The sequence below is a fragment of the Stegostoma tigrinum genome, chromosome 5 (genome assembly GCF_030684315.1).
Source record: "Stegostoma tigrinum isolate sSteTig4 chromosome 5, sSteTig4.hap1, whole genome shotgun sequence".
In the NCBI taxonomy this organism is placed as follows: Eukaryota; Metazoa; Chordata; class Chondrichthyes; order Orectolobiformes; family Stegostomatidae; genus Stegostoma; species Stegostoma tigrinum.
The window spans coordinates 12,366,417-12,392,319 of NC_081358.1; the positions used below are offsets into that span (position 1 = coordinate 12,366,417).

At 40.6% G+C, this 25,903-nt stretch overlaps 1 protein-coding gene across 1 annotated transcript in view; it reads left to right on the top strand.

The window, feature by feature from the left end:
- Positions 1–25,903, top strand: part of enpp2 (ectonucleotide pyrophosphatase/phosphodiesterase 2) — a 98,568-nt gene that overhangs the window by 69,161 nt on the left and 3,504 nt on the right. The window contains exons 18-25 of the mRNA XM_048528936.2: positions 474–561; positions 3,867–4,033; positions 5,333–5,381; positions 5,599–5,738; positions 6,742–6,877; positions 11,989–12,066; positions 13,622–13,754; positions 24,160–24,313. Of these exons, the coding sequence (XP_048384893.1) occupies positions 474–561; positions 3,867–4,033; positions 5,333–5,381; positions 5,599–5,738; positions 6,742–6,877; positions 11,989–12,066; positions 13,622–13,754; positions 24,160–24,313 (945 nt within the window). The remainder of the gene's footprint in view (positions 1–473; positions 562–3,866; positions 4,034–5,332; positions 5,382–5,598; positions 5,739–6,741; positions 6,878–11,988; positions 12,067–13,621; positions 13,755–24,159; positions 24,314–25,903) is intronic.

Consider the following 25,903-nt stretch of genomic DNA (forward strand, 5'->3'; position numbering starts at 1 on the left):
GAAATTTGAATGGTATAAATGAGAAAAGTCTAACTTCAAGCACTAAAATTCAACCAATAATTTCCCTGTACTGTGCTTATGTTTAACCAACTATTTGGAGAAGTGGTGATTTTTTATATTATATTTCATAATTTCTACTCCTATTTCTCCACTTTATTGGTGTGAAGCCAACCAGGCAGCCTGTTCCCAGCCCTTTGCTTATAGTACTTTATTTTTAATACAATAGCAATTCGAGTGGACCTAATTCCTCTTTTCAAGTTCACACTGAGGCACTTGTTAAATCTACCGATGACAATGATTGCTTGACTGAAGTAAGGAACTCATCATGTGATGTTTTAGAGGATCATGTCAGTATGCCGTCATCCTACTTGTACATTGACAATGAATTTTGTGTTTTTATGCATTGTATGTGCTATCGTTGTGCTATAATTCGATGTTTTAATTTTGCTTGTCTTGTGTCATTGCTTCTTTAGACTGTTTTCATAGGCTATGGACCTAGTTTCAAATTTAAAACCAAGGTTCCACCATTTGAAAATATTGAACTGTATAACGTTATGTGCGGTAAGTTCTTTGCATTGTGTGTAAAAATAAGTTATTTCCCAATCGTATAATTGTATCTTATGTTGAACTTGTACATAGTCATTGGTTTCTTGATGTATTCTGTTACGGAAATAAAGAGTCTAAAGCATTTTTATGTATAACATTAAACATGAAATGAAAGCTAAATGTGTACAATTTTCAGGAATAAATGCGTAGAGGGTGATGAAAGTAATGAACAATTGCCAAATAAGTTGCAAGTACATGACTAAAATAATTTCATTTTGTTTTTAAAAGGAACAAAATGTCAATGATCAACACTTAAACTTGATCCTTCTGCTATTGTCTACATAATCACCATGAATACTTTTCAGCTATTCTTATTCTGCTGGACAGATCACAGTGAACCATTTTTTTTAATTGCTTATCACTGATGACATTTCCATTAGTAAAATTGTAGCATTTCCATTACTAAAATTGTAATTGCTATATCATCTCAAACTGAACGAATTGGCTATGGTTCACTAGCATTGTTGCAGCAATTATGACATCAGGACGAAGAAGAGGTGGTCACTATTCGCAAACCACAAGATGTTTGGGGATCTTTTCTGTGGAATAGAGAAGGCTGAGAGGTGACTTGATAGAGATCTTTAAGACTGATGGAGCTTGATCGTACAGATAGTAAGAAGATGTTTCCACTTGTGGAGAGTTCAAATCCTAGGGGATCATAAGTGTAAATTCAGTCATTAATATTCAGTAAGGTGCTTAGGAAAAACTTCTTTACATGGAGAGTGGGTAGAATGTGATATTTAACATCAGATTAAGTATGTGAAACAAAGAACATGCATATATTTAAAGGAAAGCTAGGTAAGTGCATGAGAGTGAGAAGAGCAGAAAGGCATGTTGATAGAATGAAGTAATGTAAGGTGGGAGGAGGCTTATGAGGGTTGTAAACATCAGCACTGACCTGGGTTGAATGGCTTGTAAATATTATGATAGTTCAGCCTTGTTTCGCCATCCTGAGACTAGAATCAGGTTTTCATTTCCGAGTTGGCTATGCAGGAGCGGGAAATTTCTTGGCTCGGCAAAACCGTCTCTAGAGAAATAGCTTTGAGGCACAGGATTTTCATTGCATGAGAGCAAGTACTGGAATTGGGCTAGCTGTCCCTGGAAACAGTTTTCAAGTAACTACAGGGGCCGTCAAGTGCTGGGGGGCAAAATTTAAAGTCTCACCTTGGTGCTCTGGAATTTCCTGCTATTTATAACAAAAGCAGTTAGATCCTTAACTCTCTGCTTCCCACTTACACCACACCACAACCTAAATCCCTTGATCCACTCCTCATTGCCCCCATGGCCCAAGGTCAACTTAGTGCCAACCCATTACTTCCTACTCATCCCCAAAACCCCTTTAATCTCTATGCTAATTTGGTGCCAGTTCATGACCCCTACTCATTCCATCATACCATACAGCCAGAATTCTAACTTAGGGTCAATCCATGGTAATTGAAGATCCCACATGTGGCCCATTATAGTCTTATGCCAATTCACACCAATCCAATGCTCCCACTCACTCTTCTCTTTTAAAACCTCCATGGTAACTCACCAAGTCTCCACCATTGATGAATCTTGGCAGTCTTGTTGAAGGTTCTGTAGCCAAGCCACACCTTGCAGGTTGTGTGGAATGGGCCCATCTGTGTTGTAGTATTTGTGTGATGTTTAAAGTGCTTGCAAGTATGTATGCAAAATGTGTTGCTATGATCTTCCAGGCCTATCGAACTAGGAAGATGATATCTGCATATGTTCCATTTGCAGGAAAATGCTGCAACTTGGCTGCATATCACTTCAGAAAATACAGTATCCCCTGTGCTGTATAAAAACTGAAAAAAACTGCGGATGCAATAAATCAGGAACAAAAACAGAAGTTGCTGGAAAAGTTCAGCAGGTCTGGCAGCATCTGTGAAGAAAAAAATCAAAGTTAATGTTTTGAGTCCAGTGACCCTTCCCCAGTTCTGAGGAAGGGTCACTGGACCTGAAATGTTAACTCCCATATTTTCTTCAGAGATGCTGCCAGACCTGCTGAGCCAGTCCAACGACTTCTGTTAAGATAACACAGTGTGAAGCTGCATGAACACAGCAGGCCAAGCAGCATCTCAGGAGCACAAAAGCTGACGTTTCGGGCCTAGACCCTTCATCAGAGAGCCTCTCTGATGAAGGGTCTAGGCCCGAAATGTCAGCTTTTGTGCTCCTGAGATGCTGCTTGGCCTGCTGTGTTCATCCAGCTTCACACTTTGTTATCTTGGATTCTCGAGCATCTGCAGTTCCCACTATTTCCAACAACTTCTGTTTATGTTTCTCCTGTGCTCTACATTGGCTTCTAAAAACAATTGGACAAAATTATGTGTAAAATGGTAGGAATCCACATTAATAATTGAAAATGGTTAAGAAACTAATTATGATGAGAATTGTTTGTGTTTTTGGTCTCCTTACCTAAGGAAAAATTTACTTTCCCCAGAGAGAATGCAGCAGTCTGTTTCCAGCAGACTTGTTGTATGTGGCGAGATTGAGTCGACTGGGCGGTGTTAACTAAAATTTGGAAGAATGAAAGGGGTTTTTAACTGAAAAACATAACATTCTGAAATGCCGGGACTGACTGGATGGGGGGATGATGTTTCTCATCGATGGCTCGTCCCGAACAGGGTCATTTCAGACTGAGATGAAAAGAAATTTCTCTTCTCAGAGGCTACTGAACTTGTTGATTTTTTTGCCACAAGAGGCTATAGAGGCAAAACCATTGAATTAAGAAAGCATTAGATGGGTTTCTAGAGATTGAAGATATCTAGGGTTATTGGAGTAGGATACTCATGCTTCTATTTTAAATGTTTCTTTTAAATACAAGTCTTCGCATTCCCAACCTGATATCAAAGGAAGCCCAGTTTTCCTTACAAATTAGATGTACTACGTGTAATTTTATAAGATGGCATTCCCAAAAATTATCTTCCAAAAGGTACTGGAAAGTATCTACTTTGATTCTCTTATTTTAGATTCAAGATCAGCAAAATGGCCTTAACACTGTTTGTCTGCATGAAGCCAAACTGCTGTTTCGGTATGCAGTAACCTGATTTCATTGGTGACGAAATGCTTTGAAAATAAACGTGAGTTTTTCAGAATAGAGATCCAGTAACATAGCCTAACTAGTTGTGCTTTACCTATGAAAATCACCACAGTCTGGCTTTTGAATGTGTGAAATTCATTGTCAATGATGTTATGTTTTGCTGCCATACGTTATTAGCATGAAAATTACACCAGCCAATATTTTCTTTCCCTTTCAGACCTCCTTGGACTGAGACCAGCTCCTAATAATGGAACTCATGGCAGCATGAATCATATATTGCGGAACCCCCCATTCAGACCATCTATCCCAGAAGAAGTGGCGAAACCGTCCCATATTGCTGTTTCAGCAGTTCAGGATGATTTGGGTTGCACCTGTGATGAGAGGGTTAGAAAATCATGTCTACATTATCGAACCATTTGTTCACTTTTGAACTGCTGAGATAATGTTTGACCTGGTCAAATATTGTGAACATTTTTCCTGATAGAGAGATAGTAAGAACTGCTGGAGCCTGCGATAAACACAGTGTGAAGCTGGAGGAACGCAGCAGGCCATTCTTCCTACCTAGAGATTTCGTTCTGGCATTGTTCATTGTAGCCACAATCCCAAATTAAAGTTGCATCGGAACAGGATAACATCATCAGGTCCTAATGTTTCAGTATTAACAAGGTCGTTGCTTGCTTCCTCAGACAATTAAAATGGTGACACAGACATAACATGCTGGTGATGCAGCAGGTAGTGTCCATCTCTCATTTTAGACCATATCATTCCCGTCAGGTGGGTGGGTTTAAAATCAGGACTTTCATTTCTCCAAGATTATTAAATTAATGAATAAATGAAAGATTTATAAAATAAAGGAAAACATCAAAGGACCCGGACAGCTGATGTTTCAGGTTGGGACCCTTCTTCTGAAGAATTGCTGAAGAAGGGTCCCGACCCGGAATGTCAGCTTCCATTTCCTGATACAGCTGTGGTTTTACCTGAACTAAAAATATTTTGGGATCATTTATTCATTAGGTGATGATGTTATCCTGTTCCAATGCAACTTTAATTTGGGATTGTGGCTACAATGACCGATGCCAGAATGAAATCTCTTGGTAGGAAGAATTGACCCGTAGGAAACCCGGAAAGTTATTGTGGGGATTGGTTTTACTGGTCAGAAAGGAGATGCAGCTGTTCAATCCTTACTAACCGCTCCCCTGCACCCCCCCCTCCCCCCCGAGCCACATCAAAGTGGAGACTCCCTGCTTCATACCTCATCTTAATGAACACCTACCCCCAACTTTGGCTGGTTACCATCCAAAGCTGAACACTTCATGTCAGTTTAGGGTCCCAGCAGTGACTCCCATCCATCCGAAATTTAGTTCTGCATCATTCCCTCCATATTCATGCTGGCCTCACTGTTCCAAAATTTACGTGAGGCCAGGAGTTAAGGGTCTTGACTTTATGCTGGTGCCATCGTTACATGTCTCCCCTTTACCCTGGCTGCTGAACAACTCACTCTACCTTGAGTTAAAACCAGAGTTGGAATGTTTGCTTGATTCTCTTTGTGGGTAGTTCTGTCAGCTGTTAATTGCCATTTATGAATAAATCAACTCTCAGATGTGCAGCATAGTCTTATTGGTTTACTTACACATTAAAATCCACTGCTTAACGACCTTTAAACATTTATTTTAATTATTTTAGAACAAAGGAGATGAGCTGAACAAGCGCCTGCAGCAGAGGGGAGGAGAAGGTAAGGCTTTCAGAATTGTAAGTACATGCAATTTCAATACTATTTTGTGTTTTCATGAAACCAGCAAAACAATAAAAAGAACTGTTAATGAAAATGCCTGGTTGTTATTCATCAGTGTAGTTAATTCTTCAAGTTGAAAAATTACAGTTTTTGTTTTGAATTTCTGTTGATATATAACTTTTATATCCATCTTATTGCGTTTTTGATTTCTCTGTAGAAAACAAGCACCTACTTTATGGTCGTCCTGGTGTTCTGTACCGTACTAAGTACTATATCTTACATCATCAAGGTTATGTAAGTGGATACAGTGAGACATTCTCAATGCCTTTGTGGACTTCATACACCGTTCCAAAACAGGTTCGTGCTCAGCAGTTTAAAGAGTATATGTTGAGTGTTGAAAATGATACCAATTTTGGACATTCTTAATGTGGAAATAACAATCCTGAAGTCGAACATGTTTTTTTATTCCCTAACACTAAAACCCTGCACCATAATGGATACAATAATACACTGAATGTTGGCGGAGTTTTATGCATGCTAGTGTGGGAAAGAAACAAATTTATTGTTGAATTACAGGTATACATGTATAATCCCAGCCAGTTTTTGATAAATGTCTGTTTGATGTCAGTTAATACAATCTAGCCAGTATCATCATGTTGAAAAAATTACTTATTTTAAGCCACTGTGATGGATGATGCATTGAGTCGATGCAGTTCTAAAGCTGCAGGTCCAACAGCTTGAGTGTGCCCATCTGTATCTCTAGCATTGACGCTGGCAAAGTGGGAATGATTGAGGGGGTTCATGTGTTTGAATAATCTTGGGACTAGAGGGCCAGCTCTTGATGCACATCTTGGATATCCACCTGACCAGGTGTTCTGGTGTGATACTCCCAAATTTGTGGTGGTGGGGAGATGTGAACTGGTTGGGTTTGCTAGATCTGCTATCAATACTTTTATTTTGTGTATCATTCTGCTATTCTTCCAGGTGTAGGTGCAGGCCATGCATGTGAAAACTTTCAAGTTGGGAGTCCTTCTTCTCAGCCAGCCTGTCTCTAGCACAAACTGTGTCTGGGCTGGACTGATTTCTGCCTGAAACATGCCCCTGTAGAAACTGGCCAGGACCTACAGCACCCAGCATGACAATTTCAGGTCCTCTGATACACTCTTGTTGCACTTGTGACAATAATGCCCTGATACAGATACTCATTTGATATGATTTGCTTTTCTCATGATGATCAAAACAAAATGAGTATTTTAGTTTGTAAACCCTTATTTTGTTGGAAGTGAACTCCTTGAAATTACCTTCAAAATTGAAAGACGTATTGATACCATTGTAAAGAGCCTTTCACATCCAATTTCAGGTGGAACTGTTTAACCTTCCAGACTTCCTGAACAACTGTGTGAGACCTGATATACGCATCTCTGCAACTTACAGTCAAACGTGTTCAGCTTATAGAGCAGACAGACAAATTTCCTATGGATTTCTTTATCCTCCCAGTAAGTTCACTTGTTTTCTATAACCTTTATGAAGGCAATTGATAAGTTTGAATGATAAAACATAACATCGTAAATCTACAGTTCTTACCTGGAAGTCTGACACTGTTCATCTCAAGTACACAGCAAGCATGACAGGGTCCTAGACTGGTTGCTGGCTGCCTGTGTTATCTTGTGGCAATCATATCTTAGTAGAATTAATTTTCAGCCACAATGTAGCTTAGGTTCTACAGTTTAGCACTATTGAATGATAATCAAAATACATTGAATTTCTTTAAAATAAACACTTATTTTATCATTAATGCATAAAATGATCTCATCAACCGATATCGATTTGACCTCTTGGACGAAAATTACATTTTTATCTCTAATACTTGGATTGGTATTGAAGATAACAAAGTGTGAAGCTGGATGAACACAGCAGGCCAAGCAGCATCTCAGGAGCACAAAAGCTGACGTTTCGGGCCTAGATCCTTCATCAGAGAGCTCCAGCTTCATACTTTGTTATCTTGGATTCTCCAGCATCTGCAATTTCCATTATTTCTTGGATTGGTATTGACTTCTTTTGATTCTGCCATGCTTCACAATGGATTTAAAGTGACCTCAGTGACAGAAAAATGTTGCAGCTCAGTTCATTATACTAGCATTTAAGATTAATTATTGAGCCTTGGCAAAGGGAAGAAAAAATCCAGGTCACTCAGCTCAGACACAAGTTTCAGTATGATTTCAGAGATAGTAGGAACTGCAGATGCTAGAAAATCTGAGATAACAAGTTGTAGAGCTGGATGAACACAGCAGGCCAATCAGCATCAGAGGAGCAGGAAGGCTGACGTTTCAGGCCTAGACCCTTCTTCAGTAAATGGGGGCGGGGAAGGGGGTTCTGAAATAAATAGGGAGAGAGTGGGAGGCAGATGGAAGAGAGATCCACTGAGGTTTTTCCAGAGGGAGGAGGGTAACTTCTTCAAGGTAGACATCCTTAGAAGAAGCTTCGCAGTGGGGTTAAAATTGTTTCAGAGATAATAGGAACTGAAGATGCTGGAGAATCTGAGACTACAAGGTGTGGAGATGGATGAACACAGCAGGCCAAGCAGCATCTGAGGAGCAGGAAATTGACGTTTCGGGCCTAGACCCTTCTTAGGCCTGAAATGTCAGTCTTCCTGCTCCTCTGATGCTGCTTGGCCTGCTGTGTTCATCCAGCTGTACACCTTGGTTTCTCTATGATTTGTTTGACTTGAAGTTGAAAGTTATATGAATTGCTGAAGGTCAAACCAGCACCTTTAAGGTATGTATCAGCGTATTTGCTTCAAATAATTGAGGGAGATTTGGAGCATGCAAAGCAAGATTGGCTGAAGAGAATTTAGCTGCACCTGACAATTCTCATAGTTGTTGAATAAAGGGATTATGATAAAGTTTCCTTGCATCAATGGAAAATTATTTGTTACGTTGTTCCCTACAAAAACTTAGCAAAATTTAATACTGTAAAAAAGTATTTCTTAGTTATTCCTTGTTCTGTTACTGCCTGATATATGTTTTTGGTTGTTGACATCCATAACAAGACCTAGTATAGTATTATCCACCAACTTCTGAAGACAAGAGTAATCCCGTGCAATAGAGCCAGCAGCAGAAGTAATATAGAAGGGGGTTCTCTGTTTATTAAGCTTGTTGGGCTGTAATGTATTATTTAGATATCTGGTGAAATGGAAATGCTCTTGAGAGAGAAATTTTGAAATCTCGTTCTTGAAAATGGTAAGTGCAAAGTTACTACACTGCTTCCATTTTGCGAAGGATTTCCCGGTACAGGAACCATCTATCCTCCTGGGATAGATGGATTTAAGATCTCACACAAGGTGGATGCAAGTAAATTTTGTCATTTAAGAAACATTTGGACAGGTACATGGATGGGTTAAGCATGGAGGGATATGGACCAAATGCAGGCAAATAGGACTAGATTAATCATGACTGTTGGGTAGTACGGGCAAGTTGGGCCAAAGGACCTGTTTCCAAGCTGTAAATCTCTATAGCTGTATGCCTCTGAGACTTATTGGAGGTGACTTCATATTGTTTCACGCAGAATCATAGAGCATCTCTGCTTTGCACCATCGCTGTTAAAATTAAAGGTTTGCATGTTGTTTACTGACTGGAAATATGTGTAGCTTTTCAGTACTCCATTTTTGTTTTATTTCCTAGAATGTGGATTTTGATTTGAGAGCTCCTGAAATGTAATGTGAATACTAATCCAAGATCTGCTTTCTATTGGAGTGCAAGATCACTTAATAAATAATACATCATGAAACATTTCAAAATATGCCAAGGATAGTTCCTTTATGGTGAAGAATTGAGACTGAATATATCTGAAGCCAATTTTTTACTGAAACTGTTTTCCAAGAAACATTTTCCCAAAACTCGTCCAACCTCTTGGTTTGAGATTGCAGCATGTGAATCTCAGCTGGTCAAAGTTTGGGGCAGCATGGTGGCTCAGTGGTTAGCACTGCAGCCTCACAACACCAGGGTCCCAGGCTCAATTCCAACCTCAGGTAACTGTCTGTGTGCAGTCTGCACATTCTCCCCGTGTCTGCGTGGGTTTCCTCCAGGTGCTCCAGTTTCCTCCTACAGTCCAAAGATGTGCAGGTTAGGTGGATCGGCCATGCTAAATTGCCTGTAGTGTTTAGTGTGTGTGGGTTATAGGGGGAGGGGGATGGGGATGGGTCTGGGTAGGATGCTTCAAGGGGCGGTGTGGACTTGTTGGGCCAAAGGGCCTGTTTCCACACTGTAGGGAATCTAATCTAATCAAAGTGGGCAAACTGATTTCACTGTCAAATCCTATAAGCAGAATATTCCATCTCTTTGTCATTTGTTTTTGCACTTTTATTATGGAAATGTTACAAATTGTCTGGTCTGCTTGTGAGTGACATTTCTACCAAGACCAGCTGAAAGATAAATGGTATTAATGGGTAATTGGAGATGGTTCGTATGATGTTAAAATGATAACACTTTCTTTGACAGCATAGTGGAAACCTGAGTGTGATCATTCAAGATGAATGTTAAATCACAAGCACTAACATCTCTTACCTTTAATAGTTATAAAAATTAAATGATAAAATCTAAATGTAATAAAAGACGTTAAAAGAAATTCCAATTATATTACAACAGTTTGTGGAGCGTCAACACCAAAAACTTAGCAGTAACGTATAAAATTGAAAATATTTTAAACACTTGACTCTCCTAATAGTTGGACAATGGATGAAAGATTATGTGGCTATGCAGAAATTGGAGTTGAGGTTAAAATCATATCAGCTGTGATTTTATTAAATGATGGAGGTGGTTTGAAGAGTTGAGCGGCCTATTCTTATTCTTTTTTTGTCCATTTGTACAGTTACTCATTACGTAGCAGAAGGTTGAGAATGGGGAGTGTTAAAAATGGGTTATATGCTGAGTTTGCCAATTGAGCCCTTTTCCCAGAACGGTCAATTTCAAACTCACTTTTTCCTCATTTAAATCGAGAGACAATAGGGTAGATTAGTGTCTTCACTAAATGTCTTGTAACCCGACTGATTCTATCAATGGAATGATAGTTGGGTGGGATCTATAAAAGATAGATGATTTTTATCACCATGTTACAGCGCAGGCAGTGAAAAATACAAAGCAAACCACGGTAAATCTCAAACAAAACTAAGATATGCTGGAACTATTCAGCAGAACAGGCAGCATCTGTGGAATAAGTAGTAAAATTTAAGTTTCAGGATAATAATCTTTCATCAGTGAAAGTGACAATTAAACCCAAAACATTTGAGCATTGGAATACTTGATCATGCGATTAGAAAAGAGGACTTTTTAAATATTAATTTAACTTCTGTACTGCTGTATTACAATATCACAGGACAAAGCAACAAACTTGACTGGCACCCTGTGCAGCACCTTAAACATTCACTTCCTCCACCACTGCTGTAGAGTGGAGTTAGTGTGTACTATGTACTATGCTATGTAGCAACTCCACCACGCTACTTTCAACAGCACCTTCCAAAGATGCAATTTTTGTCACTGGGAAGGACAAGAGCAGCAGATACAGAAGAACACTGCAACCTCTAAGTTCTGCTTCAGGCCTCATATCATCCTGACTTGGAACTATACTGACATTTCTTCACTGCCACTAGGTTGAAATTCTGGAACACCTTTCTTCACAGCTCTGTGATGTACCTGCCCCTGTACAAACTGCAGCGACTCAGGAAGGTAGCTTTCCTATACCTCCTCCAAGGCAGTTGAGGGATGGGTAATAAGTTTTAGCACCCAAATATCTTGAGCAAATAGACTAAAAATTGAGCATTTAAAAGCATTTGAATAAGCTAGTGCTCTAGATGGAGCCCTCACTATGGATCACTTTACATAATTTTGAGAGCTGCTCTTAATTCACCTTGTTTATGATTGAATGATTCAATTTTTGCAATTATTCCTAACACCTGGGGCTTTGATCCAATCAGAAGAAGAAAAAAATACTCCCCTTCCTTTTAGTGGATGGTCGAACTGAGACTGAAAAATGTTTCCCTTTAGAGATTAGTTGAATGCAAATATCAGACTGGGATTGAAACCTATTTGCTTGTCATTTTAGCCAAATAGAGGAGAATTTGCTTGAAATGTGTGGTCATTTCATAAATGACATTGAACAGTTTCTGCTTTGGAAAATTTCATAAATATGATTCCTCCTAATTATTACTTCCCTATCACCCCCACCTGACTCACAAATCGGTCATGGAGCTTTCTTTTGTATTGTAAAAGCATGTGTTTCAAAAATACACAGATTATCTGATTTGCTAATTTTTATAGCGATAGTAGGAACTGCCGTTGCTGGAGAATCTGAGATAACACAGTGTGAAGCTGGATGAACACAACAGGATAAGCAACATTAGAGGAGCAGGAAAGTTTGACGTTTCGGGTTAGGATCCTTCTTCAATAAACATTTTCTGAAGGAGGGTCCTGACCGGAAACGTCAAACTTTCCTGCGTTTCTGTGTTCATCCTTTCCTGTGTTCATCCAGCTTCACACCGTGTTATCTGCTAATTTTTATACTTTGTTTTCGGATGTAAATATTTTGTATACTAGAAATTTCTCTTATTTTGCAGCTCTTGGTTCGTCACTTGATGCTAAATATGATGGCCTTTTAACTTCAAATATCGTTCCAATGTATCCTGCATTTAAAAGTGAGTATTAATGTTTGCAAAGCCAAAAGGGAAGAAAATGACCAATTAAGCAGACCTCTGGAGATGGATTTTGTTAGGCCTATGATGATCTTATCCAAGGGTTGGAGAACTGGCCAGGAATCCTTGACAATTACTTGGGAGGGTGATATATGATAAGATCAGGCAGCTCTTGGCCTCCCGCGTGACTGAAGTTCCTAGTGACAGAAATCCCATGTACCTCAAGCTGCCAGTTAGTCAGATTTAGACAGCTGTGTGTAATCACCAAGCCAGCCAGCATGACAACCGCTGACAGCACTGCAATTAGCACCAATGACAAGTGATGGTAACACCGAGGTCAAGATGCTGGGGAGTGGGTGAGTCAAATGTGAGGACTGGAAGTTGCTTGCTCTCAGTGCCCCTGTCTCCTTCCTGATGCTGGGTCCCCTGATCAGGTATGTGCACAGTTCACAGGGAGACCTTCTGAGAAAGTTAGGAAGCCGCCTGGCTCCTGTTGAATCCCTGAGACATCACTGAATTGCATTGGCCTGGTGCATAATGGGTGACAGTGGGGGGGGTGGTGGGGATCAAAACCAGAGGGGCATAGGTTTACAGTGAGAGGGGAAAGATTTAAAAGGGACCTAAAGGGACAACTCTTGCATTCAGAGTGCATGGAATGAGCTTTCAGAGGAAGTGGTGGAGGCTGATACTATTATAAAGCTTAAACGGCATCTGGATGAGTACATGGAGAGGAAGGAGTTTAGCAGGATATGGGCCAAATGCAGGCAAATGGGACTCCATTAGTTTTGGATATCCAGTCGCATGGATGAGTTGGACCAAAGGGTCTGTTTTCGTGCTGTACAACTCTACGACTCTTGCTGTGTGAGCATGTCCTGCCATTGGTGCCTGGCAATGCCATGTTCAGCTCCTTCCACCCTTTATTATAGGGATATCCTCCGACTGCTGGAAGACCAAACTGTGCACTACATTCATGGGTCCTTTGACCAGCTCTTAGTTCCACCTCTTTGTGGGGGTGCTGGTGTTGGACTGGGGTGGACAAGGTCAGAAGTCGCACGACACCAGGTTATAGTCCAACAGGTTTATTTGAAATCGCAAGCTTTCGGAGTGTAACCCTTTCATCAAGTGAAGTCTTTCCACCCTTCTTTTTGTTGAGGACGTAGTAATTTGGTTTGGCCACTAGATGGAGTCAGAATCACTTTTGTGTTTGACTGGTTACTTTAAGGTTGTGATCACTTGTTACTGATCCCCTCCTTGCTAGTGATTCAAATTGGACTACCTGTTTTGGGCTGTACTCGCCCTAGTTTTTAGCTCTGCTAACAGCATAGCATGGAACTGTTAGTTAATGATGTATGAACCCAAGTGTTTCCAGGCTGCTCTATAGCCTTTCAATTGTATTTGCAGTGCTTAACCAAGCTGTCAAATTCATATCATTAAAGTATAATGTTTGTGAGATGGCCATGTTAAACCTTGTTGCAAAGTACTGTCTGTTATGTCTGAAGCTTTGTGTTTATTAAAAATTGCCCTCTGCTTTATTTTTGTTCTAATTGTTGCTATGCAGGAGTGTGGAACTACTTTCACAAGGTAATGGTGAAAAGACTGGCCACAGAACGGAATGGAATTAATGTCATTAGTGGTCCAGTGTTTGATTATGACTATGATGGTCTCTTTGACACACTTGATAAAGTAAAACGGTAAGCCTAGTCTAGTTTTAGTCTTATTTAAATATAAGGCAGTACATTTGTGTTTTCATAGGCTGATCTCATGGTGACCTCAGATTAGCTATTTGCTGATAGCAATACGCTCTCGATTAACTGCACTGACCCTGGTCAACATATAACACAGGGCCTGCAAGCTCGGGTTTACTAATCTGACCAAATCTGCAGGCAATTTTTCTGAAGGACAAGATGTTGTTTTTGTTGTGGTTTCAGGCAAACTTTCATTTTTAGTGAAACAAAAGCCAAAGAGTACTATCCATTGTATTTGAGGTTTTGTGTTTATTAATAATTGTCATGTCAAAAGTGGTGCTGCTGTACCCTACAGCATTCCGAGAATTTCCAACTCATTAGTTAATGAAAATAAGTTACAAAGTTCCTGTTATGAAATGTGTCAAGAAAGGAGGGTAAATCCTTTTTCTCTTCCTCTTTTTACTTGCACACTTGAGACCCTATCCCATTGGTTTGTCTTAGCCTATATCTTCAGACTGACTGAAAATTCTTTGGTGTTTCCTCAACTCTTGTGTCATTACTTCACCATAAAGCTCCATTTCCCATCCTAAATGGGGTACTCTGTTTCAATTCTAGCCATGTAATACTGCTGGAGTGAGACCAACCCCATGTATTTCCTAATACCTTTTCACCCATAAGATGTTTGTCTGAAGGTAGATTGTTGAGCTTCAAAGGGCCTAGTGATGCACAAATTTGCAAGAACCCATTCTTCTTTCTTTATTCATGAGCTGGGTTGGCCTACATATAATCCCCGTCCTAGTTGTCCTTGAAAAGGTCCTGGTGAACTGCGTTCTTGCACCACTGCAATTCATATGATATAGGAGTGTCCACAGTACTGTTTGGAGGATATTAACCTAATGACTGTGAGGAATAGTGATATAGTTCAAATCGGGACAGAGTGGGGCTTGGAAAGAAACTTGCCTGAGTGAGTGTTCCCAGTCTTCTGCCCTCCTGGATGCTCGAGATTATGCATTCACAAACTGCTTGGCAGGTTGCTGCAGTAGATGATGCACATTGCTGACACTATGTCACTGGTGGGGGGAGCAGATATTTGAGGTTGTGGGTGGTGTTCATTTGGAACTGGATGGTCTTCAATTTCTTGAACGTTCTGAAGCTGCATTCCTTCAGGCACACGAGCCTGCTGAGTGTCCAGCTCTGAGGAGTGCGAGCCGTACTCCTGACTTGTGTCTGGAGAACTAGCTTTGGGGACTCAGAAGATGAGTTATCCATTGCGGAGTTCCCAGTCTGTGACCTGCTGCTGTAGTTGCATTTACATGGTGAGCCCAGTTTGGTTTTTGGTCAATGGCAATCTTGAGAATGTTGATGGTGGTGAATTCAGTAATAATGCTGCCATTGAATATCAAGGGTAGGTAGATGAATTCTCTCTTTAGTCGGAGATGGTCATTGGTTGGCACTTTGTGTGGCCTGACTTTGTTTTCAGTGCAGACTTGATGGGCCAAGGGCCTGTTCTGTACTGCATGTCTCTATGAATGTAATTTTCTCTTAATCAGCACAAATCTGAATGTTGTCCAGACCTTATTGCGTGTGGGCACAGACCACAATATCTGAAGACCATCTAATCACACTGAGCATTGGGCAATCATTGGCAAACATCATCAATTCTGACCTTATGTTAAATTGAATGACATGAAAGCAGCTGAAAATGTTTGGGCCTAGGCTTCTACCCTGAGAAACCCCAGGACTGAGATTATTGACCTCCACCAAGCAGAGCCATCTTCCATTGTGCTAGGTAAGACTCCAACCAGTGGTGAATATCCCCCAATTCCTAATGACTTCAATTTAGCCAGAGCTCCTTAATACCACACTCAATCAGTTTCTGGCTTGATATCAAGAGCTGCCACTTTCACCTCACGATCAAGTGTGCCGTCACGATCGACAGAAGGTGCAAGAGAAACAAATAGGGAACAAATGACAGAACGTTGTAATGAAAGGAGGATGAAATAAAAAGCAAAAACCTTTTCATATCATGAACCATAACAGTTTGGCCAAGAAGTGAGATGTATGATGTCCTTATAGATCTGTGTAGGCGGTACTTTCCTGAGTAACGTACAGTAACCTACACATGAGGAGTAAGAAAGGAGGACCTGAAGGACTAACAATGATAAATGGGCAGTAACAAGAAGGGAAATAGCTGCAGAAAATTGGGAAGAAGTAAATGCTAGTAAAACTAGGGGCAAAAACATAGTAGTAAAGCTTTTAAAGGACTACATCCTCGTGGGATGATTGAGTTGATTGCCGTGGACAAATGATGGGTTTGACATGGTGGCACTGCTGATGGGGCTTGCACTCCCAAGAGCTGGACGCTCAGCAGCCTCAGCACTGCCACCAGAAGAGGTTGCCACAGCTGGGGCCGTACATGAGGCAGCAAGACCGATCTAAGGACACGAGCCCTAACGACCAGGTAAGTAAGGTCACGATGTGCCAGGACCAGCAGGCAGCCCCCTGTGAATTGAAGGGATGGATTGTTAAGGCAGGAGGTGGCACATGCTGTGACAGGTCATTGTTTGCCTGCTGTGGATGAAAGGATGTTAGAAAGTGAGAGCACCTCCATGCCAAAGTTGGGGGGAATAGTGGAGGGCTGCTACGATACACTGGGCAGTCCCCACATGGGTGACTGGTTAAATGACACATGTGAGAAAGGCCGCCAAGTGGCTTAGTTGGTCTCTGAGTGGGAGGGCTATTCTCTGCTCACAGCAGGTTTGTAAGCTGTTGGGAAGACAGCAAATGTCTGCATCATTTGATGCCTATTGCACTTCTCAAGCCATCCCTTAAGGGCAGGTAAGATCCAGTCTGTTAATCCACCCCACTTTATTATGTAGGTGTTGAAACCATGTCTGTGCAAAAGAAATAAAACAGGTTGTACCTATGAAATGGCCCGGTCAACAAAGGTCTGATAAACAAAAGAAAAGATGTAGGTAAAGACTGTTTTAGGTTTTGAAAAGTACAAACAGTATCAAAAGCTGTAAAATAGTGTGGTGTAAATTTAAAAAGAATAGAAAGAGAATGGAAAAGCAGAACCAAGGAAGAAAAGGCAAGAGGAGGGCTTCAAATTTCTTTGGAGTTAAGTTTTTCAGGGCCTATTTATTATGTAATAAGAGATGGGATTGCTCCTGATTATTGATATAATACCAATGGCTGTTTCGTTATTCACAGCCAGCAAGCTAAAAACATTTCTAAAATCTATTGACCCAGAGAGAATAGGAAACCTTTGATTTTTCTGCCAGTCTAATGGTTAAAAGATGTGATGCTGTCGGTTCTGCTACAACGTAATAGTTGTGTTCCTGCACAAATTCACATTGTAGAAAATCGCACTGTAGAAATAACAGGGCTGATGGGAGAAGCAGGATTAGGGGCAGACCGCCAAAAGAAAAACTGAAGCAAGGATCACTCAGAAGCCTAACACAAAGGATAACACAGTTTGAATAAATGTTTAATTCATATCTAGTAATGAAATAAAAGTAAATTTCATACCTTATCTTGAAAAAATGACTTGAAGGTGTTGTGGTTTTGAGGTTGTTCATTCATTAATACAGGGGCTGAGGGTCGCCATCATCATCATCACCTTCAGGTGTAATTGTGGTTGCAGGGTTAGGGCAAAAAATAGTTAATCCCCAGAAATGGGTGGCTGTGGTTCATTGACTTCTGGCTGTTTCCTGGGCATTGGCTTAAATAAGACATGCAGTTTTCGCTGCGTTGTCCTTTTTCTTTTTTTATGAAGAAGCTGCTCATTGGGTGCCAAATAAACATGAACTGCTACCCTGCTGCATTCTGCATTGTAATCGTTGACCTCAAAGAACTGTAACTGCTTTTCAATTTCCCTCAGGATAGAAGACAAAACAGAAGTGGAAAGCTCTCATGATGCTTCATCTTCTTCATCCACAGCTTCCATTTCCCCCCTCAAGCACAAGTTGTTGTAGATCAGCTGTAGAGAGGTTTTCACATTCTTCAACATCCTCAGTCTCCACTTCTTCAAATCCAATTTGCTCTGCAAGATCAGCACAGTGTTCTTTGGCTCTTGGGAACTGCTCTGACGGATCAAAGCCTTTAAAATCTTGAAAAAAATCGGGGAGAAGCTTCTGCCAAACTGCATGCAAGCAGTCTTTACTGACATCACCCCAGGCTTCCACGATAAGGCCAATTGCATTCTTGAAGTTAAAGCTCTTCCAAAATTGAAGAACACTGTCTTTATCGCGCTCAGTGGCTGCAATCAGCCTCTTAAATGTGCGCCTGAAATAATAAGCTTTAAAAGCTGCTACTGCACCCTGGTCCATGGGTTGATGGAGGGAGGTTGTGTTTGGGGATAGAAATAGCATTTTTATGTTTTCAGAAAACTCAGCAATGGTGGGGAGATGGTTTGACGCTTTATCCAGACTGAGGAGAATCTTGAAATCCAAATTCTTTTCCTGCAATACATTCTAAAAACATCCTCCAAAACATCAACAATAAGGTCAGGAAAAATTGCCCCAACATCCAACCTCTTTTGCTTGACCTAAAGTATAGGAGACTCTTTTGACGTTAACATTGCACATGCTCAGGACAAAGCCCGTGAAACGATCATGTGATGTTGACACGTACTCCTCCACGCACCAATGGAATCGCGTTATAGCCAACACATGCTTGCATTTTAGAAGTAGCGTTCCCCTATTCGTCAGTCGTGTTATAACTAATTTGCATTGTTGGAACATGTGTTATAGCAGAACAGACTGTGTATGGTGTTACAGTCAGGTAAGGGAGGGTGAAATAGCTTTCCTCTTTTCCCTTTTTTGCAAGTTTTTTCTTAAAACTTTGTAAAGGATATACTTGCCAATTTAATGGGTTCTTAACTGTTTATATGCTGTAGCCATGGTAAAACTAGTTAGAAATGTTTTCCTGAGTTTGTGCACACTGGTCTCACACACACACGACCACATGCACTATCCAGTTTGCTGCTGAGTGACTTGGCTAGCTTCAGACTGAATACGTTAATCTCATGACTTCTTTGGTATAGATGCATCTGATGTAATGATGTAGACAGCCAATTTGGTTATTCTAGCGACAGCAATGATGAATTGAACTCTTTTGGGGAAGTTGCCATATGCAACAGACTGTCCCTGGATGGTCACTGTCAGCAAATGCGCTTGAAGGTTATCAGGTTGGTTTGGAAAGAGAGGGAGGCAGGAGACACGTTTGTCACCTCACTCAGCACCTGTTTTGCTTATCTTCAGTTTTGCTGAGAAATCTGGCACTTAAAGCATTGAATGGGTTGGCTTCTCATTTGTCCTTGCCTCTCCAACTGCCAAGGGAATTGAGTTAGGTTTATTGTTGGTAGATCAATAGATCACGCCCAGAAACTCCCTTTACTAGGATTCCATTGCCTGGGATATTGGGCTTTAATGACTTGTCTCCAATACTTGAATATTATTGCCTTAGCTTATGGAACAGCAGATATGTGTCTATCGTATTCCCCACGATATCATTGTGTTTGGTAGGTTTAGCAGACTTGCTGTTATACTTCAAAAGATAACCGTATTTAAACAGAACTCAAATCTACAGTTCTATGTGACAACATAATCTCAGTTAGTCACAATCTATAAAACTCACATGCCCAATGACTATCTCTCCATATTTATACAATCAATTCATGCTGAATTGCGTTCCTACCCCGAAAGCAGGAGGCCTGTGTATAAGTCCCACCAGCTCAAGAAGTGTGTAATAACATCTCTAAACAGGTTGACTACCTGTAGAATGTGGAGTAGGGTCTTGTGGTGCAGTGGTAGTGTTCCTATCTCAGATCCAGAGGATCCAGGTTTAAGTCCCACCTTCCCCCAAATGTGTCACAGCATGTAATAGAGATTTATAGCACAGAAAAATGCCCTCTGACCTACTGGGTCTGTGCCAGACATTAGCAAGCTGTAGAAAGTACAGTAATGTAAGTTGAGGCAACCATATGTAATCTTGTTAGCATCTCTTTTTAAAAAAGTCTGTTTTTAAAGGTTCAGTTCATATTTCCAATCAATGAGGAAAATCATTATTTGACGCCAAGTACGTTTTCCAGATAATGTCTTTACATATTTTCCATAAATTTGTCAGTGTTTCTGTACATAAACTGACTTCTTTATTGGCAAATAATAATCAAACTGTTAAGAAATTATTGAAATGCTTACTCATTTAAACTGTAGCGTAAATCATCCATCACCTTCGAAAGGAATGCCCACACTATGTTTACAGATCTAATTCATTATCAGTTTTTTTATAGACGGGTCACTTTGCTCAAAGGTACTAAAATTTCCATGAAGCTATTTGACATTTGAGAGTTCATTTGTTGGCTTGGAAAGTTCCACTCTGCGATGTTAATGTAAGCAAATATGGGCTGGCTACCAGCTTAAAATTAACCAAGGAACTTTAACTCTGAACACTGACATTATTGCTAGGTTCCTATGTCAAATATTTACAGAACAGTATTGAAGGAAAGGGAGTACTTCAATATAATACTGTAAAACTGCAGACAACATTAGTATTTGCTGGTAAATCCTGATAATAATGCATTAATAGTGGAGCCTTGTACATGCTTGCTGATGAAGCGTGCATTCCCCGACTATTAAAAACATTATAACCCAGTTTTAAAAACTTCAAAGGAAGTTAAAGCAGGCCATGAGATTGTTTGAATTGTGTTGTGGCATTGACATAGCGTTATACTGAAGCTGATGCAAACTCAGTGATGTTGACTCCTGGAGGGTCATTTTGCACTATTTGGCTTCAGTGCACACAGACCAAAACTGCTGCTTTTTCACTTGCACATCCAAAACCATTTTGGACAGGTACAGAATAACAGCATGGTATATTCTAAATTGTTAAATTTTGAAGGGCTTTCTTACAGCAAATGGGGAAAGACTGCTGGAGAAGCTGAAGCTGAGGATCACCAGAACTAAAATTGAGAAAATCTGGAGAGAGATTAGGAAAGCTGTCTTTATACACAGTGTTCTGAGTATGTTACATACATGTCTGTGGTTGAAGAAGAGGCTGTCACATCTCATTACTACAAGATTGCAGAAATTTTGAGAGTTGCAGAAGATAGAGGGTTATGGGAAGTGGCAGTAAAATTAAGTTTGCTTTGCTGCAGAGAAAATCTGGCAATATCTTTGAGTTTGAAAACTTTTATGGTTTTACTCCTCCACCACATGAGAAAAAGTTTAGAATACCCGTGACCACTAAAGATGAAAATGCCCATATTTCTAATTGACAAATCTAGTTGAACTTTCTCAAGGGGTCACTGGGCCAATGCCTGTGAATATGATCTAAACGGACTTAGAGAAAATATTGCTGAATTGTTCACAAGAGGTCATTAGCTAAAATGACAGCATGGAAACTGAGTGTTAACCCGACAATATCGGCAGGTAATTATTTGGGAGGTAAGAGACAAAAGATAGTGATAAAATATTCATTTTATGACTGACAGGATTTGACAAATGTCTTCCCAAACATCCATACTAATGTGATAATGGGAACTGCAGATGCTGGAGAATCCAAGATAACAAAGTGTGGAGCTGGATGAACACAGCAGGCCAAGCAGCGTCTCAGAGAGCTTTTGATGAAGGGTCTAGGCCCGAAACGTCAGCTTTTGTGCTCCTGAGATGCTGCTGGGCCTGCTGTGTTCATCCAGCTCCACACTTTGTTATCCATACTAATGTCACGGTTTCTTATCACAAAAATGTTCATTACTTGGAATAAGGAATAAAGAGTTGTGTATGATATCAGTAGAGATCAAGAATGTTTTAATTTTGTTTAAATCTGAAAGCAGGTATTTTCTAAAGAAAGGAAGCCACAAGGCTCACAGCTTAAACTAAAATAAAAATTTGCTGCACAGAAATGAAAATATCTGAATCAGGTCACAACTTAACTGGGAAAAGTTTGCTGATAATCATGCTGCACTGTTCCACAATCCATTACAAAATGTATGCTGTGACAGTGAGGCCACTCAAAGTGATTGATTTGCCTGATTCACGGGACAAAAGCAATTCTTAATAGGCTTTGTTAGTAAACGAAAGGTAAACACAAAACGTTAACGAGTAGTGAAAAGAAAGAATTTCCAATCACCTATTACTCATCCCTTACAAACCTCAAATACACATACACACTCAGTCATGATTATGACATACAAAAGGCAAAGTGTTTAATACATATACTGTGGGTGTGAAAAGAATATAGATTGGGCAAAAATGATTCCAAATGTCAAAAGTTTAGACCATATGGAAGAAAATTATTTTGTGTGTTGTATCTTAATGGCTACCATCTCTGGTTTGAACTCTCCTACGTCTAATATGCTTTAACTATAGGGTTTTATATCTAAAATTCTTTTGCTCTCTTTTTTGGCGATACCAGAAATCCTAATCACTATTAATCCTCCAACACTCCCGCCATCTACAATCCGACCCCACCACCCAAGACATTTTTCCACCCCCACCCTTGCCTGCTTTCCGGAGGGACCACTCTCTCCAGAACTCTCTTGTCCGCTCCACACTCCCCTCCAACCCCACCACACCCGGAACCTTCCCCTGCAACCGCAGGAAGTGCTACACTTGCCCCCACACCTCCTCCCTCGCCCCCATCCCAGGCCGCACGATGACTTTCCATATTAAGCAGAGGTTCACCTGCACATCTGCCAATGTGGTATACTGTATCCACTGTACCCATTGTGGCTCCCTCTACATTGGGGAAACCAAGCGGAGGCTTGGGGACCGCTTTGCAGAACAGCTCCGCTCGGTTCGCAATAAACAACTGCACCTTCCAGTCGCGAACCATTTCAACTCCCCCTCCCATTCTTTAGATGACATGTCCATCATGGGCCTCCTGCAGTGCCACAATGATGCCGCCCGAAGTTTGCAGGAACAGCAACTCATATTCCGCTTGGGAACCCTGCAGCCCAATAGTATCAATGTGGACTTCACAAGCTTCAAAATCTCCCCTTCCCCCACTGCATCCCAAAACCAACCCAGCTCATCCCCTCCCCCCACTGCTTCCCAAAACCAGCCCAGCTCATCCCTGCCTCCCTAGCCTGTTCTTCCTCTCACCTAACCCCTCCTTCCACCTCAAGCCGCACCTCCATTTCCCACCTACCAACCTCATCCCGCCTCCTTGACCTGTCCATCCTCCCTGGGCTGACCTATCCCCTCCCCACCTCCCTACCTATACTCTCCTCTCCACCTATCTTCTTTTCTCTCCATCTTCGGTCCGCCTCCCCCTCTCTCCCTATTTATTCCAGTTCCCTCTCCCCATCCCCCTCTCTGATGAAGGGTCTAGGCGTGAAACATCAGCTTTTGTGCTCCTGAGATGCTGCTTGGCCTGCTGTGTTCACCCAGCTTCACACTTTGTTATCCTAATCACTATTAGTGGACTTGCAACATTAATGAGAGTTTCAACTCTTTTTGCCAACACCCAGAATTTCAACTGAATTCTGCTGGAAGAGATGCTTCATTCGTTGCAGCTTATTCAAACAAAACTTGAATGGAGAAGCCCTCTTCCCTGCCCCTCACCCCAAACCCGTTCATCCCTATAATTAACTGGCTGTTCTTTGTTTGTCAGGTTCACCTCCCAGCCCATCTGGTCACATGATTACGTACTGGAACCAAACAACTGCTTCTCCAGAAGTCATACCTAATTCCTGAAGGGACCAACACCCATACAGAATATATAGTCCTTTCCCCTAAATGTGTTTGAATCAAGACATATGTATTTTTAAACTTGCAGGTAGCTGTAACTTTAGAGACAAAATAATTCTTAGGGATGGGAGTTGGCAGTTACCAAGGAACATTTGTTTTTTTTTCTGCTGATTTAGTCTGTTTATAGTGAATGTTGTTCAGTGCATCAAAATGTGAGAATATCTGCTCTGGATTGATAGTGTGATTTCTTGGAGCAGTGGAACGGCAAGGGGATTGAGACATTCCTGTACACAAATTGTGAAAAGCTGGTGCATGTTAAAAGGTAGTTCAAAACTAATGGAATATTGACATTTTTAAATCAAAACTGGTGAAATTACAAAGCCTGGAAGTGATGCTTCAGTTGCATTTGCCCTTTGATCACTTGAGTTGATGGAATACTGGAGGTCGTGTTGTACAGCAACTGTCAGTGAGTATGTGCTGGCCCCAGGAGGGGAGCAGCACAGATTGATCAGTATGTTGAAAGGTTACGTTATGTGGGTCACTATGTCAGAAGAGCTTGTCATAGAAATAAATATAAGGGTACGCTTTGTTTACCAGTGGGGCAGTACCCACAAATCTCAGTCTGAAAATGCACTATTATTATGAGTTGCTGGGTTACTTGCTTGGCCTTCCTAACAGGCAATTGAAAAATATTCAAAGTTTGTTTTCTCTTTCAGGCAAGTTGATGGATCAATCCCAGTCCCAACTCATTACTACAGTATTATTACCAGCTGCCTGGATAGTACTCAGCCTGTGGACAAGTGTGACGGACAACTCACTGCGTCATCATTCATTCTTCCGCACAGATCTGACAATGATGAAAGCTGTAACGTAAGTGGAGAAAGCCCTGATGTGGAGTTGCTGGTGTTGGACTGGGGTGGACAAAGTCAGAAATCACACCACACCAGGTTATAGTCCAACAGGATTGTTTGAAAATTCAAGCTTTCGGAGCCTGTTCACCTGAGGAAAGACTGAGGCTCTAAAAGCTTGTGTTTTCAAATGAACCTGTGGCACTATAAGCTTGTGCCATGTGATTTCGGACCAAGTGGAAAAAAGCAGAAGTATTATATAATACTATGTAATAACCATTGTGTAATAATGAGAGGAAGGAATTCACTCTGAAGAAAATACCCCAAGAGTCAAATTTGTTAGTTATGGGATCTTTCTGGTCCTGAATTACACAGTATATACCATTGAACAGTTTTTGTTCTTTCCTACCATCAAACTCGACAGAATGGCTATAAACACATATTGGTGCAGCAGAGTAAGAACCATTGTTAACTATACCCATGTACTGTAAAGGGTCCGTGCTTTATCGGTGAGGTGGCTAAATACCTATCAGTTTTAACTGAGTTTTGTGTCATATAAAAGTGCACAGAATACGAAGGAATCGAATTGAAAATTTAGACAAAAAATAATAAAATGGTTTTAGCCTGAGAAATTTCATTTTGGAAATAGAGGCAAAATAGATTAAACACTTAAAAGGCTTCTCTGTGCACAAATATGAATAAATATAAAAATAAATGTAAGTATTCGCACTGTGTATACCGCCTTATGTGATACTGTACCACACTGACAAGCAACATCCAAGATGCAATCTCTTCTGTACTATGAATTAGCTAATCTGAGCTAAAATGGCAATGGGAATGCTTCCATATATAAAAAGGTTCTTAACTCTGATCAGCATTTGTTGAGCCCTGTTGAAGAACACAGGGTCAGGAACCTAGGCTCAGTTTGAATAGCCTCTAACACTGACTATCGAGGTCATTAAGAATGGCTATTTGAGAGATGTACTGGCTCCAGGGACCAATCCAAAGAATGGCATCAGACATAAAATGTTCAGACATAACTGCTTGGGTAGTGGTATACTCGAAAAGGAAAAGGGAAGAAAACTGTAAGATGAAAGTCATGGGGCAAACACTGATAGAAAGGAATTCCTTCTTAAGAAATGTCACACAATGCATTGCTAAAATAACGATATAAAAACTCAGTAACTGTGATAGGTATTTAGCTACCTCACTTATAAGCCTCAGATCCATTGCAATATGCAAGTGTAGGTAACAATCAACATATGTTTCTTATTCCCAGACACCAGTGTAAGTATTTATGGCCATTCTGTCAAGTTTGTTAGTGCAGAAAACTATGCTGCGTAATTCAGGGCCAGACAGAACCATCACAAATAGATTTTACACTTGGGTCTTAGACATTTTCTTAAGGGTCATTTCCACATCATTTTCACCAATTCCAAATTCCCTCTCAACAACACACTGAACTGATTATTTTAGAAATGTGTTGAAGTCCAAAATGACTCCTCTTCTGAACCTCATATAAAACAACACGGGAATTTAAGATACCCATCGACAGGACAAATCCTGTGTGGTTAATGATGAAAAGAAATGGATTTTCTAGCAATTTGAACAA